The following is a 19,051-nucleotide window of genomic DNA, read 5'->3' on the forward strand; positions in this document are numbered from 1 at the left end:
TTAAATATTATAATATAAAATTATATTATATATTTTTTATCATTTTATATTTAATTAATTTATTTATTTATGCACAAAACTAGTGCATCTTTAGGCCCACCCCTCAAAATATCTTGTTTTATTTTATTATTTGATCATTTTTATTTCCTAATTTTATTGTTTTTGTTTCTTTAAACCATTAAATGTAAATGAAATTTATTATAAAATAAATATGTGTGTGTGTTTGTGTAGCCTATATATATACGCAATAATACAACCGCATAACGTGCTCAGACTGCAGTGAAAATCTGTCATCTCTGAGAGCGCCAGTGAGCTGGACGCGCACTTGCTGTGTAGTACGCAGGGTGCAGTGTGTAGTGTACAGTGCACAGCGTACGTGAGCTCTCCATTCCCTGCTTTCCCTAAGCGGGAGAGAGGGGGAGGGCTGAGCTCCGAGTGACGTTACCGAGCCCGTTAAAACACCGAGCGGCTTCGCGCGGACGCATCAGACAGTTCGTCCGCGCGCACAGAGGGACAGCAGCAGCCGCCGCACCTCCCGTACACCGACCCGCGTCTCGTTTATAAGTTTTAGCTGTTTAATACCGACGAGAACGATGGTCTGAAGAGATTTAGGCGATCAATTCGTGAATGTAATTCCATTACATTCATCTGATCAGCGCGCGCCAAGGGCCGCTTTGGTTTTGCCGTCTCCTCAGTCGCCTTCTCTCTGAGAGATTCACGTGCCCATGCGATTCTTCAGACTCACCTTTAAGTGTTTCGTGGATTGTTTTTGAAGGTGCTGTTTAAAATCGGTGTCATTTTTCTTTTATGATATATCATTTATTTTACAAACGCGATTTTTGATAAAAACAGACCGACCCTACCCTTGCCAATTTCGCCGAGAAAATCAAACTGCCATCCGTTGTAACCGTTTGACATTGAGGGGGAAACGGAACAGAAAATATTTATACATTCGTAAAGAATTACACTGCTGGTTGTGTTAATATAAAGGATAGAGGACCAGATCCCGCGCACCTGAAGAGGAACAAAAAGGGACATCTTGGTGTGAAAAAAAAAACTGACTTAATCCAAAAACAATAAGAGATCAAATATTTATTTTTGACTGCTGATTGAAGAAGTCCTTCCTTCTCGAGTCTCGTGAGGAGGTTCGTATTTGCTTTGTTTACACGAGAGATGGAGAAATCCTCTCTGGACGCAGACTGCTGCGCCCTGAACATGGTCCTGGTGGAGGAGAAGAAGGGCCATCTCATTCCCAATGGAAACGCGCACCCAGGCGTCAACGGGACCCTCAACGGGGGGCCCATGTCAGCGGCTACCGGAGCCATCTCGGCGGTGGAGAAGAAGAGGGAGGGCTACCCCGAGCGAGAGACGTGGACCAGACAGATGGACTTCATCATGTCCTGCGTGGGTTTTGCAGTGGGGCTAGGAAACGTCTGGCGCTTCCCGTACCTGTGCTACAAAAACGGTGGAGGTAAGAACTGCCGGTCTCTCTCTGCAGCGCGTTCATCATGTTCAGATCTTTCAGATGACACGCCGTCTGTCCCTCCCCTCCCCCTTTCGTGTGACGTCACAGACACGGTGGAGAACACCGCCTGACTCATTCATTCATTCATCCATTCATTCAGCCGCAGCTTCTAATCCATTTACTGACCAGAGAAATTACACTTAACCTGTAATTCAGAAGTGTGCGTGTGTGTTTATATATATATATATATATATATATATATATATATATATATATAATGTGTGTGTGTGTGTATGTGTGTGTGTGTGTATAAAATCACTTAAAAAATTAACATTGATAAACAACGTTTAAATATACCTTGTGTAAAGTGGATACAGTTTTGCGTTTTGACACAAGACATTATATTACAACAGTAAACATCTCACTCACTATATATATATATATATATATATATATATATATATATATATATATATATATATATATATATATATATATATATATATAACCTAACAAGTTGTTTATAAAGTTATATATTACTATTTGTATATACAATAGCTAAATCATTCCACTAATACAATAAACTATAAATAATAATTACTAAAAAAAACAGCATGTTCTTCAATGGCTGAATACCCCCAAACAACAATACATTTGTTTTATTATTATTATTATTTTTTTACTAAAGTAAACTGATTAATGTTTATTAAAAATTCAGTGTTAGCCTAAAATTGCATTATTATTTTTTTCAGTAATTATAAAAAAATAATAAAATTATATAGAAACAATATCTTCAAGTAGTAAGTTTGTATCTCTATACTGCAATTTCCCACTGAACATTCAGTCATGCAGTGGCATCATGGGGTCCGTTATTGATAGAAAAGATTAAAAAAGTGATTAAATAAAAAACATGAACATCGGTGTACAGTATCGGTCAGCCATGGTTAAAAAACACTGAATGTCATTGCATTCAATGACAAAACTATTGTCCTTTATTCAAAATAAATGAAGCATGAACCCTTTTCACGGAAGGTTTTGCCTTTAAAGTTCATTATGTCATCTTTCAACTCTCCATACTCTGTAACTTTGATGGCATTTAGCCATCAGAAAGCTGCTGTGTTTGTCAAACGCGTCTTTATAGCAGAATTCAATGGGTAATAGTTCTCACTGTACGTGCAGAATCTCAGGTTTGTAAGATGATCTTTGGGGTTTTTCCTTTAGATGAGAGGCGTGTCCTAAATCAACCTTTATCTTTTGCTGCACACTGCAATAACGCATCACCCTTTGCTCAGTGCTGCAGCATTTCAAAGCCTCAAAGATAGCTATAAACGGACACTGAAGGACAATACAGTTATATATAACAGCCTTGTTTTATACGTTATTGCATTTAATGCATTGCAGGAACGCAGAGGTCAGAAATGCCCTTACATAAAAATCAAGGTTATATCTGATAAATACCGAGGATGTCCTGTATAAATCAGAGGTTTTCAATCTTTTATATTTCATGGGGACCCCTAAATATGACCATCCCCCAACCTAAAATGTAAAACCATCTATTTTCAATATAGTCTGATTTTAAATGTGAACAAATATATATATATATATATATATATATATATATATATATATATATATATATATATATATATATATATATATATATATATATACAGAAATTATGGTATATTATATGTACCAGAAATTAAGTATATATATATATATATATATATATATTTTTTTTTTTTTTTTTTACATACATAATTTCTGGTTAGCTAGGCAAATTATTGTATAACAGTGGTTTGTTCTGTAGACTCTCAAAAAAAAATTTGCTTAAAGGGGCTAATAATTTTGACCTTACAATGGCTTTTAAAAAATTAAAAACTGCTTTTATTTTAGCCGAAATAAAACAATTAAGACTTTCTCCAGAACAAAAAATATTATCAGACATACTGTGGAAATTTCCTTGCTCTGTTAAACATAATTTGGGAAATTTTTAAAAAGAAAAACAAATTCAAAAGGGGGCTAATAATTCTTAATTCAACTGTGTGTGTGCGTGTGTGTGTGTGTGTGTGTGTGTATATATTTATTATGAATGGGATTTTATTTTTTTAAATGTATTTATGAAAATTATTCAAAATGTAGTCTAAATTAGTCATAATGCCAGTTTTTCACCTACAATTAAAATTAACTGATGGTATTGTTGTTGTCTATGATGTGCAACACAAAAACACATTGAAATAGCCGATAAAAACAATGTTTTGTGTTATTAATTAATTAATAATATTAATTATTAGTTAATAATGTTATTAATTATATACTTGTATTGATTAATTTATAATTAATTTAAACTGATTATTAATTATTTTTGTACTTGTGTGTTTATTTGTCTTAATTTTTAGTTTTTTTTAATTTCATGAATTATTCATTATTTAATTTTTTTTATACTTCTTTTAATGCCCCCCCAACCAAAGCACTCCTTTGCAGCGTTTGACAATCTCTGTTTTAGCAAATCAATACATTCTTTAAAAATTCCAGGTTGTTGTAACCCAAAGCTGGGTTAATTTTTTCAAATAAATTTAGATGACAATTTTTAACCAATTGTTGGGTCCCATTTAGCATAGTAAATAGTATTCTAAAATAGAGATATGTCCCAAATCGTTTGCTAAAATGAGGATTCCAAAGTTGCCTGCATGGTCTATTATTTCCTGTAGAAATCTGAAGTGCAAACATGTGTGTTGTTTAACATCTAATATTACCCACAATACTTTGCACATTATGTTTATTTGATTAGAACTACAAACATGGCGAACGTGCTTGAGCAACGGTTAAGTAGAGAAGCTTTGGTAAAGATATTTGAATAAATGTTAGTTAATATCCAATCTTCTGGTATATATTTATTTCACATAATCCACATTTGATTTAATCAGCAACAATAATGTGAACTTTTAGAAAGAGGCATTTGGTCATTTTAAATACTTTCTGCCTGATCTCTACTGCTGCTTCGCCAATATTGTTGGAAATTAAATATAAAAGAAATGTGGTTGAGATGATTGACAGGGCAGGGCAAGTAACTAAGCAACATAACGGTCCATTAATGAGGAAGTAGTATGTCCCAAAGCATGCATACTCTTCTGTTCATACCTTTCTGTACATACTTTTGAGCGAGACTTTTTTAAGTCTCTAGTACAAATAGGCGGATTTGGGCAAAGCAACCCCATGTTTTTAGACTTAACCCATTGTTTTTAGACTTATTTGCACAGTTATCATTAAATGTATCCAAAAGTGCCGTCTAGTTAGACATCCCAGTTTTTGGGATGCTGTAGTTTTAGTAGTCATGGTCAGACTCTTATCTTCTGTAATTCTTCACTGTTTGGGCTTTGAATCGCTCTCTATGCACTCTATGATTTGTTTTCTGACGACTCAAGAAAGCGAAGGCCAAGTCTGCGCAACACTTTAAGACCCCATTAGAAAGAGATCCTTTGTATTCATCTGAATGACGGAGCTGTGTCTCTGTGTCCCCGGCGCTCTGGATGGCGGCCAGCGGCCACTCAATGAAAGGCCATACGTTAGCGGAGATGAAGTATGTTAAAGAGGTTTTGTCTTGTTAAATGGGGATGTGCTATATATGATGAAATGTATGTTATATGAGACATAAAGTAAGTAAGGTAGGCTTATTGACTGATGCAGTGGCTGTATATCTATAGAAAATGGCAATTCACTGTATGTACCATAGTAATACTTACAAATATTCATTCATTTTCCTTCAGCTTAGTCCTTTTTTCATCAGGGGTTGCCACAGCGGAATGAACAACCAACTATTCCAGCATATGTTTTACGCAGCAGATGCCCTTCCAGCTACAACCTAGTACTGGGAAACACCCATACTCTCTCACATTCCCACAAATACACTACGGCCAATTTAGCTTTTTCAATTCACCTACAGCACATGTCTTTGGACTTCTGGAGGAAACCCACGCCAATACAGGGAAAACATGCAAACTCCACACAGAAATGCCAACTGGTCAAGCCGTGATTCAAACCAGCGACCTTCTTGCTGTGTGGCAACAGTGCTAATCACTAAGCCACCGTACCACCCCTGCCTTCTTATATATTACTGTAATAGTTTCCTCTCAAGATCTTAAACTGCTGGCCAAAGTTTGGAACAATTAATTTTGAAAGCAGTTTAAAATTTCTTATGCTCACCAAAGCTGCATTTATTTGACCAAAATACAGTAAAAATTAAAAAAAATAATGCAATTATTAAATATATTTTATTATCATTATTTATTATTATTATTATTATTATTCAGCAATTTAGATTTAGTGTTGAACTGAATTCCTTAGAAATCATTTTAATAAGCTGATTTTGTGGTCAATTATTAATGATTCTCTCTTATTTATTATGGTTGTAATATATGTCTAGGTAATAATTTTCTTGAACAGTTGTAGTGGCTTAATATTTCTGTAACAATTCAGATTTTTCAGGATTGATCAATGAATAGAAAGGTAAATGAACAGAATTTGTTTGAAATATAAAAATACAAATAATTATATATAAAAAAAATTCTATATAAACACGATCTCACTGCAATTCACAACTTTTTGATTTAGTGGCTAATTCATACAGTATGAATTCAAACCATCTCATTCATACAATGTAGTACGATTTGATTATCCCCGATGATGGTTGGGTTTAGGGGCGTGGTCTGATGCCACGCCTACTTTTCAAGATAATACGGTCATAAAAGCGTACCGAACCATACCATACCGTACACTCAGTGGAAACAGGCCATAAACAGACAAAGCATACAGTACCTTTCCTCGTGAGATCATGCTGGTATATATAGAATTATTAGTCCTCCCTTTGAATTTTTTTCTTTTTTATATATTTCCCAAATGATGTTTAACAGAGCATGGAAATTTTCACAGTATGTCTGATAACATTTTTTCTTCTGGAGAAAGTTTATTTAGCCTAGAATAAAAGCAGTTTTATTTTATTTTTTTATCAATTTTAAGGTCTGAATTATTAGCCCCTTTAAGCTTTTTTTTTTTTTTTCGATAGTCTACAGAACAAACCATCATTATACAATAACTTGCCTAATTACCCTAACCTGCCTAGTTAACCTAATTAACCTAGTTAAGCCTTTAAATGTCACTATAAGTTATATACAGTAGAAGTGTCTTGAAAAATACCTAGTCAAGTATTATTTACTGTCATCATGGCAAAGATAAAATAAATCAGTTATTACAGATAAGTTAATAAACTATTATGTTTAGTAATGTGTTGAAAAAATCTCTCCGTTAAACAGAAATTGGGAGAAAAATTAAACAGGGGGACGAATAATGCGTTTATACAACAGTTTGGCGGCATAATCATGTATATAAAAAAGAACGTCAAACACGGAGTCTAAAAATCCTTTTGTATGAGGAAACTACTTTCTTCTGCCAATATTTATATTAATATAAATAATATATTAATATTGATATAATATTTATAATAATTTATATAGAAGTAAAAAGAAGGATATTTTACAGTACTTTTATGTTTGAATGATTTTTATTTTGATCAAGTAAAAGCATCCTTGCTGAGCATTGGATATTTTATAAAAATATTATTCTTTACAGTTTGTTTTTATTTTTATATTATCTATTATATTATCTATTTAATTATTTTGTATTTTTAATTAAATAAATGTGTGTGTAAGAGATTTCTGAATTTCTAGTAAATTAATGTAAAACTTTAGACCAGCAGTGTAGACAGAAATGTAATGTAATGTGATGCCATTCTGAAAATTCCTTTATTCGATTGCAGACTCTAAACCATGTCATGAAGTTATATATATAATATTGCGTTAAATATGTGAGCTGTAACAGTGATCATGGGATCTGATCCAAAAGCAGTGTTTGTCTTCAGCTCTTTCCCGCAGTGAGCAAAATGTCAAGACTTGGTCAATGTTGTGTTTGCACTTGGGTTGCACTTCCATTCAGTCCTGACGGATAACCTGATTTCATTCTCATCTGGATATTTAGACAGGGAAGATATCAGTGTGTTTTTGATCTAAACTCTCAACCACCTGCGGTAGAGGCGAAAGGTCGTGGAAAAGCGACCGCTGGGAACATTTCTCCAAGACCATCAATTCTTCCGTAAACAAAAAGCGATTGAAATAAGATGTGCCAGCTTGAGAAAGATGAGACGCACAAACACCTAGTGAGATTTGGCTGACTTTTGGAGTTCCTCTTGCTCAAATACTTACTTTACCCCCAACAAGGAGCTCTAAGGTAACAGAATTACTGTCGCCAAATCTGACGGTTCGTCTTTGTGTGTAAAACTGATAGGGCCAAATCAAATCAGGCCTTTCGCAGAACCAAAAAGGTCGTGCTGGCAGGAGGAGAGTAAATACAGATCATGTCGCACATTCTTGACTTTTACTCAGTGTTCACAGGTTGAGTCTGTGAGAGACTTGTGATATTTACTTTCCACACTTTCAAAAGACTAATTTTGTCACAGGGTAGATTTAACTCTGAGGAATCTTTTATTTTTGTGTTAGGGGCTTTTGGGCATGTCATTATATGGTTCATCCAGAAATAAAAATAAATTGTATTTACTCACCTTCGTGTGCGTACAAAAAAAACCCTGCATCATTCAGTTTGCTTTTGAAAAGGAATGGCAATCATTACTAGGGATATCCAGATCCAATCACGTGATCAGAAATCGGGTCCGATCACGCGGTTTCAGACTCAATCAAAATTGGACGTTACCTCCCGATCAGGACTCAAATATATATATATATATATATATATATATATATATATATATATATATATATATATATATATATATATATATATATATATATATATATATATATATATAATAGGTGGGCATAGATTAATTTTAAAATCTAAATTAATCTTGGAATTATTCCAGATTAATCTAGATTAAAACGGCTCTTTTGAATCCTGCGAAGGCATTCAGAAGATGTGTGCTACCCAAATAATAAGTCTTTGAGAACGGGTTACTCAAGCCAGGTGGCGCATTAGACCAGTGGCTCATCTCCTTTTCCAAAATGCATCACAAACTGCTTGAGAAACTCTTCTACTATGATAATTGGTGATAAAAATAAATTCTGTTCAATAAGATGTACTTGTGTTTACTAACTGTTTATTCAGTTAAACATCAGTTTTAAACTGTAGGCCTACATAAGCTACAAACAGCTATTTTTGATCACCTTAATGCGACTAAAGTCATAACTGAACTAAGCAGAAATGTAATTAAGACATGGAGTATGCAGATATTAGTGGCGTTCTCAATCTCAGCTTGCATCATAAAGGCTGCATTCAGATGCTACTGATATTTTCCGACAAGATCCACACACGCAGCTGTCAGTAAAGGACCACACACACAAACACACACACACGCATGTCGCGAAATGCGGAATTTTTTTTGTCTTTCCATTTGGCATGCATTATTAAATTCTATAACACTCTCACCAGTCCTTACTCCTTATTTGCATCTAATACCCCAGTTTGTCACTGAGGCATGAATGAAATGTTCATGAGTTAAAGTGAAACTGCCGAACTGCAGTTAAAGTCAGGTATCCTACTGATTTGACCGTTCAGGTCAAAAATATCAAGGTGAAAGTCATCATAGCTTGGTAGAATAGACCCAGCTCCAAACCCAACTTTGAGAATAGATTAGCGGCAATATTTTTTTATGGCAGGATAAGAGTCTTGCGTTAACGGCCCACCACTTATATATATATATATATATATATATATAAATTTTTTTTCTCTTTTTCATGTGGTCTTCCATCCAGGTACTGACCGGGCACAGCCCTACTTAGCTTCAGTGGGCAACTATGTAAGAGTTGCAGAGAGCTAGCTGCCAGCTGTTAGCAATAGTTGGTGTAATTCATTCATTTCAAGCAGATTCACTTGCCACACTTCAACCTTAAAAATACACACAGAAGGATCTCTGAGCTTAAGAATGAGAAATGGATATATCGTTTACAGGCACAACAGCGGGGGTTTTAACATTAATTGCTCCTCATCAAGAACTTCCATCTGTTTTAATAGAATCAGATTTCTCTGAAGGGAATTATAGAAATTAGAGCTTCACTGCAGGTGCTGAGAAACTCCTGTGAGGTCTATGGGAAATCAATTAGCTTATCAAAACCGCAAAGTCTCCAGATTCAAACAGAGGGACAGTGAGAAAAGCTTGAGGCTTTAGAAAGTACTGCTATGTCTATAACGAACTGGTCAGCTAACAATTAAAAATGTACAATTTAAGGTCAAAGTAGTCATGTTAAAAAAGGAAAAAACATACTGCTTTACTCCTCCTCATGTCATTCCAATCCAATTTGACTTTGTCTTGCATCGCTTTATTGCTAACCAAATTCATTCCTTCATTTTCCTTTGGCTTAGTCCCTTATTAATCAGGGGTCACCACAGCAGAATGAACCGCCAACTATTCCAGCATGTGTTTTAAGCAGCAGATGCCCTTCCAACAGCAACCCATCACTGGGAAAATGATCATTACATATGCAAAGATTAAATAATTTTATAAAGTAGCATATAAAAATTGCATTTCTCTAGGGAAATGATATGTTGTAAGAAATATCGTCATCGCAATACTCAACATCATAACAAAACATAACATAACCAAACCTAGTCACAACTGGCTGATAAAAATTCACAAAATGCGACCACCTACTGGCAGTCCTGTAACCGCAGGTGTAAACAGGGCCACAGTCTCATGCTTTACTGTAAGACGTTATGGTATCGGTCAGAGTTCACATTAGCTGCTTCTTTATATAGCCCTGCGGTCAATGCAATCATCTTCTCACTCCTCTGTCTGTCTCTCTGAGGTCACAGATCGTCCGTTGAGCTGTTTTGAGTGACACAGTGTCGTCAGTAACACATATCCAGCGTGTACCTGTAATTCCCGGACGTTCTGTTGCCAGGTTACCGACTGTTTTTGCAGTATTTGTAGCGGTGCGTAAGGGTTAAAAGGGAACAGAACAGAACAGGACGTTGGTAGATTTATGATCTCTGCAGTGAAGTCCTCTACCCGTCCTTGGCAGCTGGATCCGCAGTACAGTATCACAGTCATCCTTGAGCATTAGCACTCTTTAATAACAATCTGATATTGTTGTTGATGTAGAGGAGGAAAAAAGCTGATTATTTTAGTTTTCTGGTATTAAAATATGTTGTTTGTTTGTCTCGTTTTAAGAAATGTGATGGTTGTGTATGGAATTAGTTCACAGACGCTTTACAGTGTGAATCTGAAACATATTTCCAAAGGAAAATAATTAAATCTTTATCAAAGACCTGTAACATGTCTCTAAAACAGACATACAGCAAAAAATTAAATAAAAATCACCTTGTGAAATGGTCTCCAGAACAGACCTATGACAAAACAAATAAATAAACTACTGTGTGTGTTTGTGCCATCAGACTCAAGTAAGGCTCTGATGTTCTGCTTGACCACATATCAGAAGTAGTTGCGTGCACTTTTCTAAGTCTCCACAGATGTTTTTGCCAATAATAAATCATAGACCTCTTTGTGACGCTGCCGTGAAATAGGCCGTTTGCATATCATGTCTTTCGGTAGACTAATTACCTCAGACAAACACAGAATACCCAACCACTGCAATGCTTTTTCATTTTATCCATAAATAAAACTTGTATCAGAGCTGCAGCAATGTTTTGTTAGTTTGTCATTCTATAAGAAAAGGATTTCAATGACAAACGGCAAAAAATCGTGAGCGCAATTTGTGTTGAAAATGTGAAAGTGATATGCTTTCCACCCGCTTTTAGATGCAATATACTGTAAGACTGACTTCCAAATTACCTGGTTCTGCGATACATCAGCCTTCCTGTATCCAGAGTAATCCCACACCACACAAGCTGCGTTATGATTGGTTCAACTAGCATACTGTGTGAAAATCTAAGCCATTTAGAAATCGCATATATCCAAATTCGTGATTTCGATACGATTTCAATTAATCACAAAGGCTTATATGGAATAACGTGTTAATTTATCGATTTAAATTTTTTTGTGATTCATATCAATATGACTGATTTAGTTTTGGTCGTTTTCATAAATCTGCGAACAATGTGCAACTTTTATAAACAAACAAATAAATGTGCAAAGGTTTATTTAAGAAGCACATTTTAGTACAAAACAAACGGTAAGACTTTACAATAAGGTTGTATTAGTTAATGTTACTTCAAGTACTTACTAACATGGAGTATTTATTCGTCTTTGTTCAGTTCATGTTAACTCATTGTGCATTAACTAATGTCAACAAGCATGAATTTGATTAATGCCTTATGCATTTAACTGTGACTTAATAAATGTTTTACAAGTATTGTTCATTATTAGGCCCTGTTTAGTTTTAAAACGCATGAGTTTTGCTACGGTTACGCCTTCCATCCACACTACCTCAGAGTTTTCGAGCCCCGAAAACTGAGCATTTTGGAAACGATGAAGAAGCCATTTTTATTTTAAAATACTGCTGCTCCATGTCGGTGTGGAGGGGAGAAAACAGAACTAAATAACTACAAAATCAAAAATAACTAGTTCAGTCGAAAAACAGTCGCTATAGTTATGAAGTGACATTCGTCTGTTCAATACAGCACGAGCTGCAGTTGAAGGCTGCGCAGAGAGTGAGTCACCTGACATTAAGTGAGTGGAGTAAGCAGCCGAAAACATTTGGATATGTTTGTAGAAAAGGCCTTTTGTACAATACACTGATATGGTTATTAGGGATGCAACAATTAGCCGATTTCACTATTATCTGCACTTAAATTGTGATGGTTAATTAATCATAAAGGCTTCTCAATGCCACGTTTCTGTTGCACGGAAAGAAACTGCTGCAATTAAACAAAGTTATGCCAAGTTGCCAACTGTGCGCTAGTTTAAAGTTCCGAGCTTGTACACCGCGGCTAATACGCACGCACACTGGATTAACTATAGCAGCGAGCTGATCCCATATCACGTTTTTTCCACGCACAAGTTTGTTATTTCTAATGTAAGATTATATGCCAATATGCATGCACAAATGGAGCAATGCACTCGCGGCTTTCCGGGCGCATGCAGTAGAAAACATCTCACGCTGTAGCGGTGAGAGATGTGGATGGCTTTCAGTGCAAAGTAAACAAAAGATATAGACATAATATTATTAAAAGGAATATGTATGTATGAACGCAAATGATAACAACAGTTATTCTAAATACTTACCTAAAGCTTAAATTGAGATTAGACGTGATAACCGTGAAACCATGATTATTCTTCAGACTATATAATCGTACAACCAAAATCTATAATAGTTGCATTCATAATTGTTATGCAGTTTAAAACATAACATATGATTGTGTCTGAATGTAGAAGAAGCCTATTAAGCAATGCACTGTTTTGTTGTGCTTTGAAATGCAACATTTGAATATGTTTGTAAAAAAAAAAAAAGCCTATTGTACAATGCTGTGATCTTATGTAGTTTCCAAATACAACATGTTAACATGTTAATGAAGAAAAAGCCAACATGGGTGTCTTAAGGAGCAAAAATACAACATATGGGCTCTTATATGCTGTTGTGTCATCACTCGTATTGCAAGTCATATCTATTATATTATATTATATTATATTATATTATATTATATTATATTATATTATATTATATTATATTATATTAAATGATATTATATTATTTTAATTATTTTATATTATATTAAATGATATTATATTATATTAAATTAAATTATTTTATATTATATTATATTATATTAAATTATTTTATATTATATTATATTATATTAAATTATTTTATATTATATTATATTATATTATATTATATTATATTATATTATATTATATTATTTTATATTATATTAAATGATATTATATTATGTTATATTATATTAAATTATATTATATTATATTATATTATATTATATTATATTATATTATATTATATTATATTAATCATGAATTCATAAATGGATCATGAAGTGAGATGTTGCATATTAATTTTTAATGCTGGATATTATAATATGTACAGTGTGACAGGGTTATTTCTCACTTTTCTGACCTTTTTGGTTTATCGCATATGAATTTATTTATTTTATACTCATAACACACTTCAAAATAAAAATGTAATTTGCAGCTGTAATAATCTTACAGACTGGATTAGTTTATTGCAGATTAGATTGGAACAGGAGTGCCATTTAAACGTGTGTTTCTCAATGGTGCGGCATGAGAAGGCCAGTGATGCCATGCAGCGCAGCAGGAGATGTTGGCATCTTGCCTGACTGACATCAGTTCTTTGCTCCACGTGGACCGGCGATTAAGGAGAGCGTCTGTTAATCTTTTAATCCCCTTTTTCTGACTGGGGCCTAACCATGGGTGCTTTAAGGTTCGTCTATTGTGTATTCAAATTCGCTGTGAATTTATCTATCATTTTTAGTATGCTGAAAATGTAGCTGCTGCTTTGGTACTTTAATAGTAGCAATAGTCACATTTTTTGGACGTTTTTAGAAACTGAAGTGCCATCACTAGATTTCGACTTAAATACAGAATCTTAAATAGTCAACAACGATGACTTGATTCATACCTCAACTATCCAGAATTACATTTAAGCTGTCGCCTAGGAGCTTTAAAGTAACACTCTGCTTATTTTGCTTTCTTTTTTTTTTAGAAAATAGGCTCATTCTACAACTGAACTAGAGTTAAATAGTTGAGTTTCACCGTTTTTTAATCCATTCAACCGATCTCCGGATCTGGCAGGTGCACTTTTTAGCTTAGCTTAGCATAGATCATTGAATCAGATTAGACCATGAGCATCTCACTTTAAAATGACCAAACAGATTCAGTAATTGTCCTATTTAAAGCTTGACTCTTGATCTAAGACAGAAAGTGAAAAGTTTACTGCTGTACTATGTCTGCAGCTTTCTTTTTTAAATATTCCCCAAATGATGTTTAACAGAGCAAAGAAATTTTCACTGTATGTCTGATAATATTTTTTCTTCTGGAGAAAGTCTTATTTGTTTTATTTCGGCTAGAATAAAAGCAGTGACATTTTTTATTAACCATTTTAAGGTCAAAATTATTAGCCTCTCTCATTCTGGCATTATAATCAACATTTACTGCTGCACCATGTCTGCAGCAGGCACAATGAAATCAAAACGAGCATTTTTTAAAATTATTATGGATGCAAGTATCATCACCCATATTTTGACTTAAATCGTAAACAATTTCAAAAACATTTTGTGTAATGACGACACTATTAATACCACAATTATCCAAAATACATAAATCTCCAGTTCTGCAGGAGCACTTATTAGCTTAGCTAAGCTTAGCATGGATCATTGAATCGGATTAGACCATTAGCATCTCACTCTAAAATGACCAAAAATTTTCAATACTTCAATAATTTAAAGCTTGACTCTTCTGTAATTACATTGTGTACGGCTGAAAGTAAAAAGTGCTATTTTCTAGGCTGATATAAGTTGATATCAAATTTTATGCTATACCATGTCTGCAGCAGGCCACAATATTATCAAAATGAGCAAACTTTTTAGTATTATTATGGATGCAAGTATCACCTTCAGAAAACATTTTGTTTAATGATGACCATTAATTACCACATATATACAAATAAAACATATCTTCATTTCTGGCAGGAACATTTTTTAGCTTAGCATAGATCATTGAATCGTATTAGACCATTAGCATCTCGCTCTAAAATGACCAAAAAGTTTCAATAATTGTCTTATTTAAAGCTTGACTCTTGTACTAAGACTGACAGAAAAAAAAGATTTCTATTTTCTAGGCTGATATGGCTAGATACTATACTCTCATTCTGGCGTAATAATCACTTTTACAGCTGTACCATGACTGGAGCAGCACAATGATATCAAAATGAGCTACCTTTTTGTATTATTATGGATGCAAGTATCATCACCATAGTTTGACCTAAACCCTAAACAACTTCAAAAGCATTTGTGTAATGACGACACGGTTAACAAATATCCAAAAATCATCCATCTTCAGTTCTGGCAGGAACATTTATTAGCTTAGCTTAGCATAGATCATTGAATCGGATTAGACCATTAGCATCTCACTCTAAAACGACCAAATAGTTTAAATAATTGTCCTATTTAAAGCTTGACTCTTCTGTAGTTAAATTTTGTATGACAGAAAATAAAAAAGTTGCTATTTAAAAATTTTTACTATTAGCTTAGCATAGATCATTGAATCGGATAGACCATTAGCATCTCACTCTAAAACGACCAAAATAGTTTAAATAATTGTCCTATTTAAAGCTTGACTCTTCTGTAGTTAATTTTGTATGACAGAAAATAAAAAAGTTGCTATTTAAAAAAATTTTTACTATTAGCTTAGCATAGATCATTGAATCGTATTAGACCATTAGCATCTCACTCTAAAATGACCAAAGAGTTTCATTAATTGTTCTATTTAAAGCTTGACCTTGTACTAAGACTGACAGAAAACAAGGTTTATATTTTTCTAGGCTGATTTGGCTTGATACTATACTCTCATTCTGGCATTCATACATTTATCATCTTGTTTTTGCCAAACTACACCTAGTCGTCAACTTCGATCGCAAAACTAAAGCTATTATTTTAGCACGTCTCCAACAAGGTGATGAATTTCCTGATCCACATATCTCGCATGCATTGTGAATAAATGCATGAAAGACATAAAGATTAATCTTATCAGTAAGCTCGCGTTCAGAGATCTGATGAGCGTGCGTGGATTAGAGTTTTGGAGAAACGTTCGGAAATCACGCAATATGTACAAAAATAGGGATTATCTATTTATTTGGCTTGATCTATCGTATGCATGTGGTTTCAGTAATCCAAAAGTGCATTCTGACACTTGAGACAAGTTCATTTTCACCTGGTAATACATGAAAACAATGTCATAGGATTATGAGCGCTCTGAGCCATATGTGTTGACAGAGCATCCATATCCATCTGTTGTGTAAAGTGGGGGGAGGAGTGGGGATCTATATTTATAGCCTCCCCTCATCACCCAAGAATCCAATCAGTTCTGCCTGTGTTTTTCTGCCTGCTCTTTAGTCGGGTGTGAAAGCGCTTGATGGGCGTGCTTTACAGGATGATGTGAACTGCTCAGCTGCGCTATTTCACCCACACCGCACTCCCATTGCACTTTTAGCTCATCCAGAATAGAAGGCTTAACATATTTTCTTCACACCTGAGGTGGCTGTCTGGTCATGAGCTAGTGGACGTTAAGTCTGGGATTGTGTACAGTCATTATCGCTAAATAAACTATATTTTGTGATTTAAGGAGCTTCCAAACAAACATCATCCAGAAATAGTACACTGTAAAAATATATGATAATTAACCCTTTCCATATTTTAACAGTGTTTTCCATTTACAGTTGAAGTCAGAATTATTAGCCCCCCTGAAATATTCACCCCCTGTTTATTTTCCCCCCAATTTCTGTTTAACAGAGAGATGTTTTCAGCACATTTCTTAACATAATAGTTTTAATAACTCATTTCTAATAACTGATTTATTTTATCTTTGCCATGAGGACAGTAAATAATATTTGACTAGATTTTTCAAGACACTTCTATACAGCTTAACGTGACGTTTAAAGGCTTAACTAGGTTAACTAGGCAGGTTAGGGTAATTAGACAAGTTATTGTATACCGATGGTTTGTTCTGTAGACTATCGAAAATATACTGTATAGCTTAAAGGGGCTAATAATTTTGACCTTAAAATGGTTTTAAAAAAAAATGAAAACTGCTTTTATTCTAGCCGAAATAAAGCAAATAAGACTTTCTTCAGTAGAAAAAATATTATCAGACATACTGTGAAAATTTCCTTGCTTTGTTAAACATCATTGGGGAAATAATTAAAAAAGAAAATACATTTCAAAGGGGGCTAATAATTCTGACTTCAACTGTATAGCTGTAAAAACAGCTCATTATGGTGGAAACATAATGTTTTTTATTTACATATTTTTATTTATATGCATCATCATAAACACAATGCGTTATAAAGCAAGTAGTTTGACCGCTTAATATCGTTTGATATTCCTATTAATTTCCCAATAGAATTATGAATCAGAAGTCCTAAAACAATCGCAGCTAAGAGCGCACTTCCGCATTGCAGAGTAAAACCATAGTAAAGTACTTGACTTAATCTGTTGTGGTAATTCTGTAGTTGCTATAGTAACACAACAACTATCTAATAGCATAAACAAATAATCCAAATGCTGTGTATTATAATCATAACACCACTGTTTACTGTAATATAAACTAAAGTATACTACAGTAAATATTGCAGTTCATCACAGTGTTCTTGAGCATTCATTAACAAATACTATAATATGTACAGTATAATACACTACATAATTTTATTGTATGGTTTGGAAATATTTAATTACTAAAACAGTATTTACTTAAATTACTATAATTATTTTCATGTAAGCGTTTAGCAGTATCTAATTGTAATCAATCACATCCAAAATAAAAGGGTCACTTTATGGTTTGTGTTTCGACAACATGCCATGAAGGAATTAAATCAACTTATTTGTTTTTACAAATTTAAGAGAATTAAACATAAAATAATTAAGTTAAAAACTCAAGAATTGTGTTTTTTCAACTCGTTTTTATATAAGTAGTTTGAACAAACTGCAAATGTAATTTTTTTAATCAATAACACTAATAATGAATGACTTTATTGTTGTTAACTAACATAAACGAATATATATACTTTAATAATAGTATTGTCAATTGTTTGTTCATGGTAGTAAATACCTGGAATCTTACTGTAAATTGTTATCGTATAATAAACACATACATAAAAATATACATAAAAAGCAAAAATATACATATAAACGTTATGTGCATTACTGTTACATCCCAGGACGTATTTGTTAGCCCCCAAATTCTGTTACATTCCCCTCAACTCTGTCTAGGGGGACACAGGTACTCAACAGAATATTAATGGTGTTTATGTGTGTGTGTGTGTGTGGAGGTTTTTTTATTTTTTATTTTATTTTTTTTTATCAATAAAACAGAAACAAATACATCCTGGGACGCAACAATTACTATATATCATATGTATTAAATATAAATATGTTATATATAAATAGAAATAAGCCTTTCACATCTGTATATTTACTAAACATACAGTAAGTAGGCTGTGAGTTATTAACACCTCAGATCATTGAATAAACCATAAATCATCTTGTTTTCCCCAAACATGAACCCCACCTTGCGTGTATTTGTTATTCGTCACCTTCTAGAACAAACATGACCAGTTCAGATTGTCAAATTGTTACCATAGCAGCTTCAATAAGGTTAATGAATTTTCTGATCCAAACCCCTGACATGCATTGTGAGAAAATGTATAAATAACATGAAGATTAATTTTGTCAGAGATCTCGTGAGCCAACATGGATTAAGAGTTTGAAGAGCATGAATGGGCATGACTTATTGATTTCTGTATTAACTGATGTGTTGTGTTTGACCTATCAGAATCAATTATTCCATAGCTTTTCTTCTCACGTTTTAAAGTATTTAAA

The 19,051-nt window shown here is 33.7% G+C and overlaps 1 protein-coding gene across 1 annotated transcript in view; it reads left to right on the forward strand.

Annotated features, from left to right (window-relative positions):
* The first annotated feature begins 472 nt into the window (after positions 1-472).
* slc6a8 (solute carrier family 6 member 8) overlaps positions 473-19,051 on the forward strand; it is an 82,400-nt gene continuing 63,821 nt past the window's right edge. Inside the window, exon 1 of the mRNA XM_056464036.1 lies at positions 473-1,471. Coding sequence (XP_056320011.1) covers positions 1,174-1,471 — 298 coding nt within the window. The 5' untranslated portion in view covers positions 473-1,173. The remainder of the gene's footprint in view (positions 1,472-19,051) is intronic.

Source organism: Danio aesculapii, chromosome 8 (assembly GCF_903798145.1).
Source record: "Danio aesculapii chromosome 8, fDanAes4.1, whole genome shotgun sequence".
In the NCBI taxonomy this organism is placed as follows: Eukaryota; Metazoa; Chordata; class Actinopteri; order Cypriniformes; family Danionidae; genus Danio; species Danio aesculapii.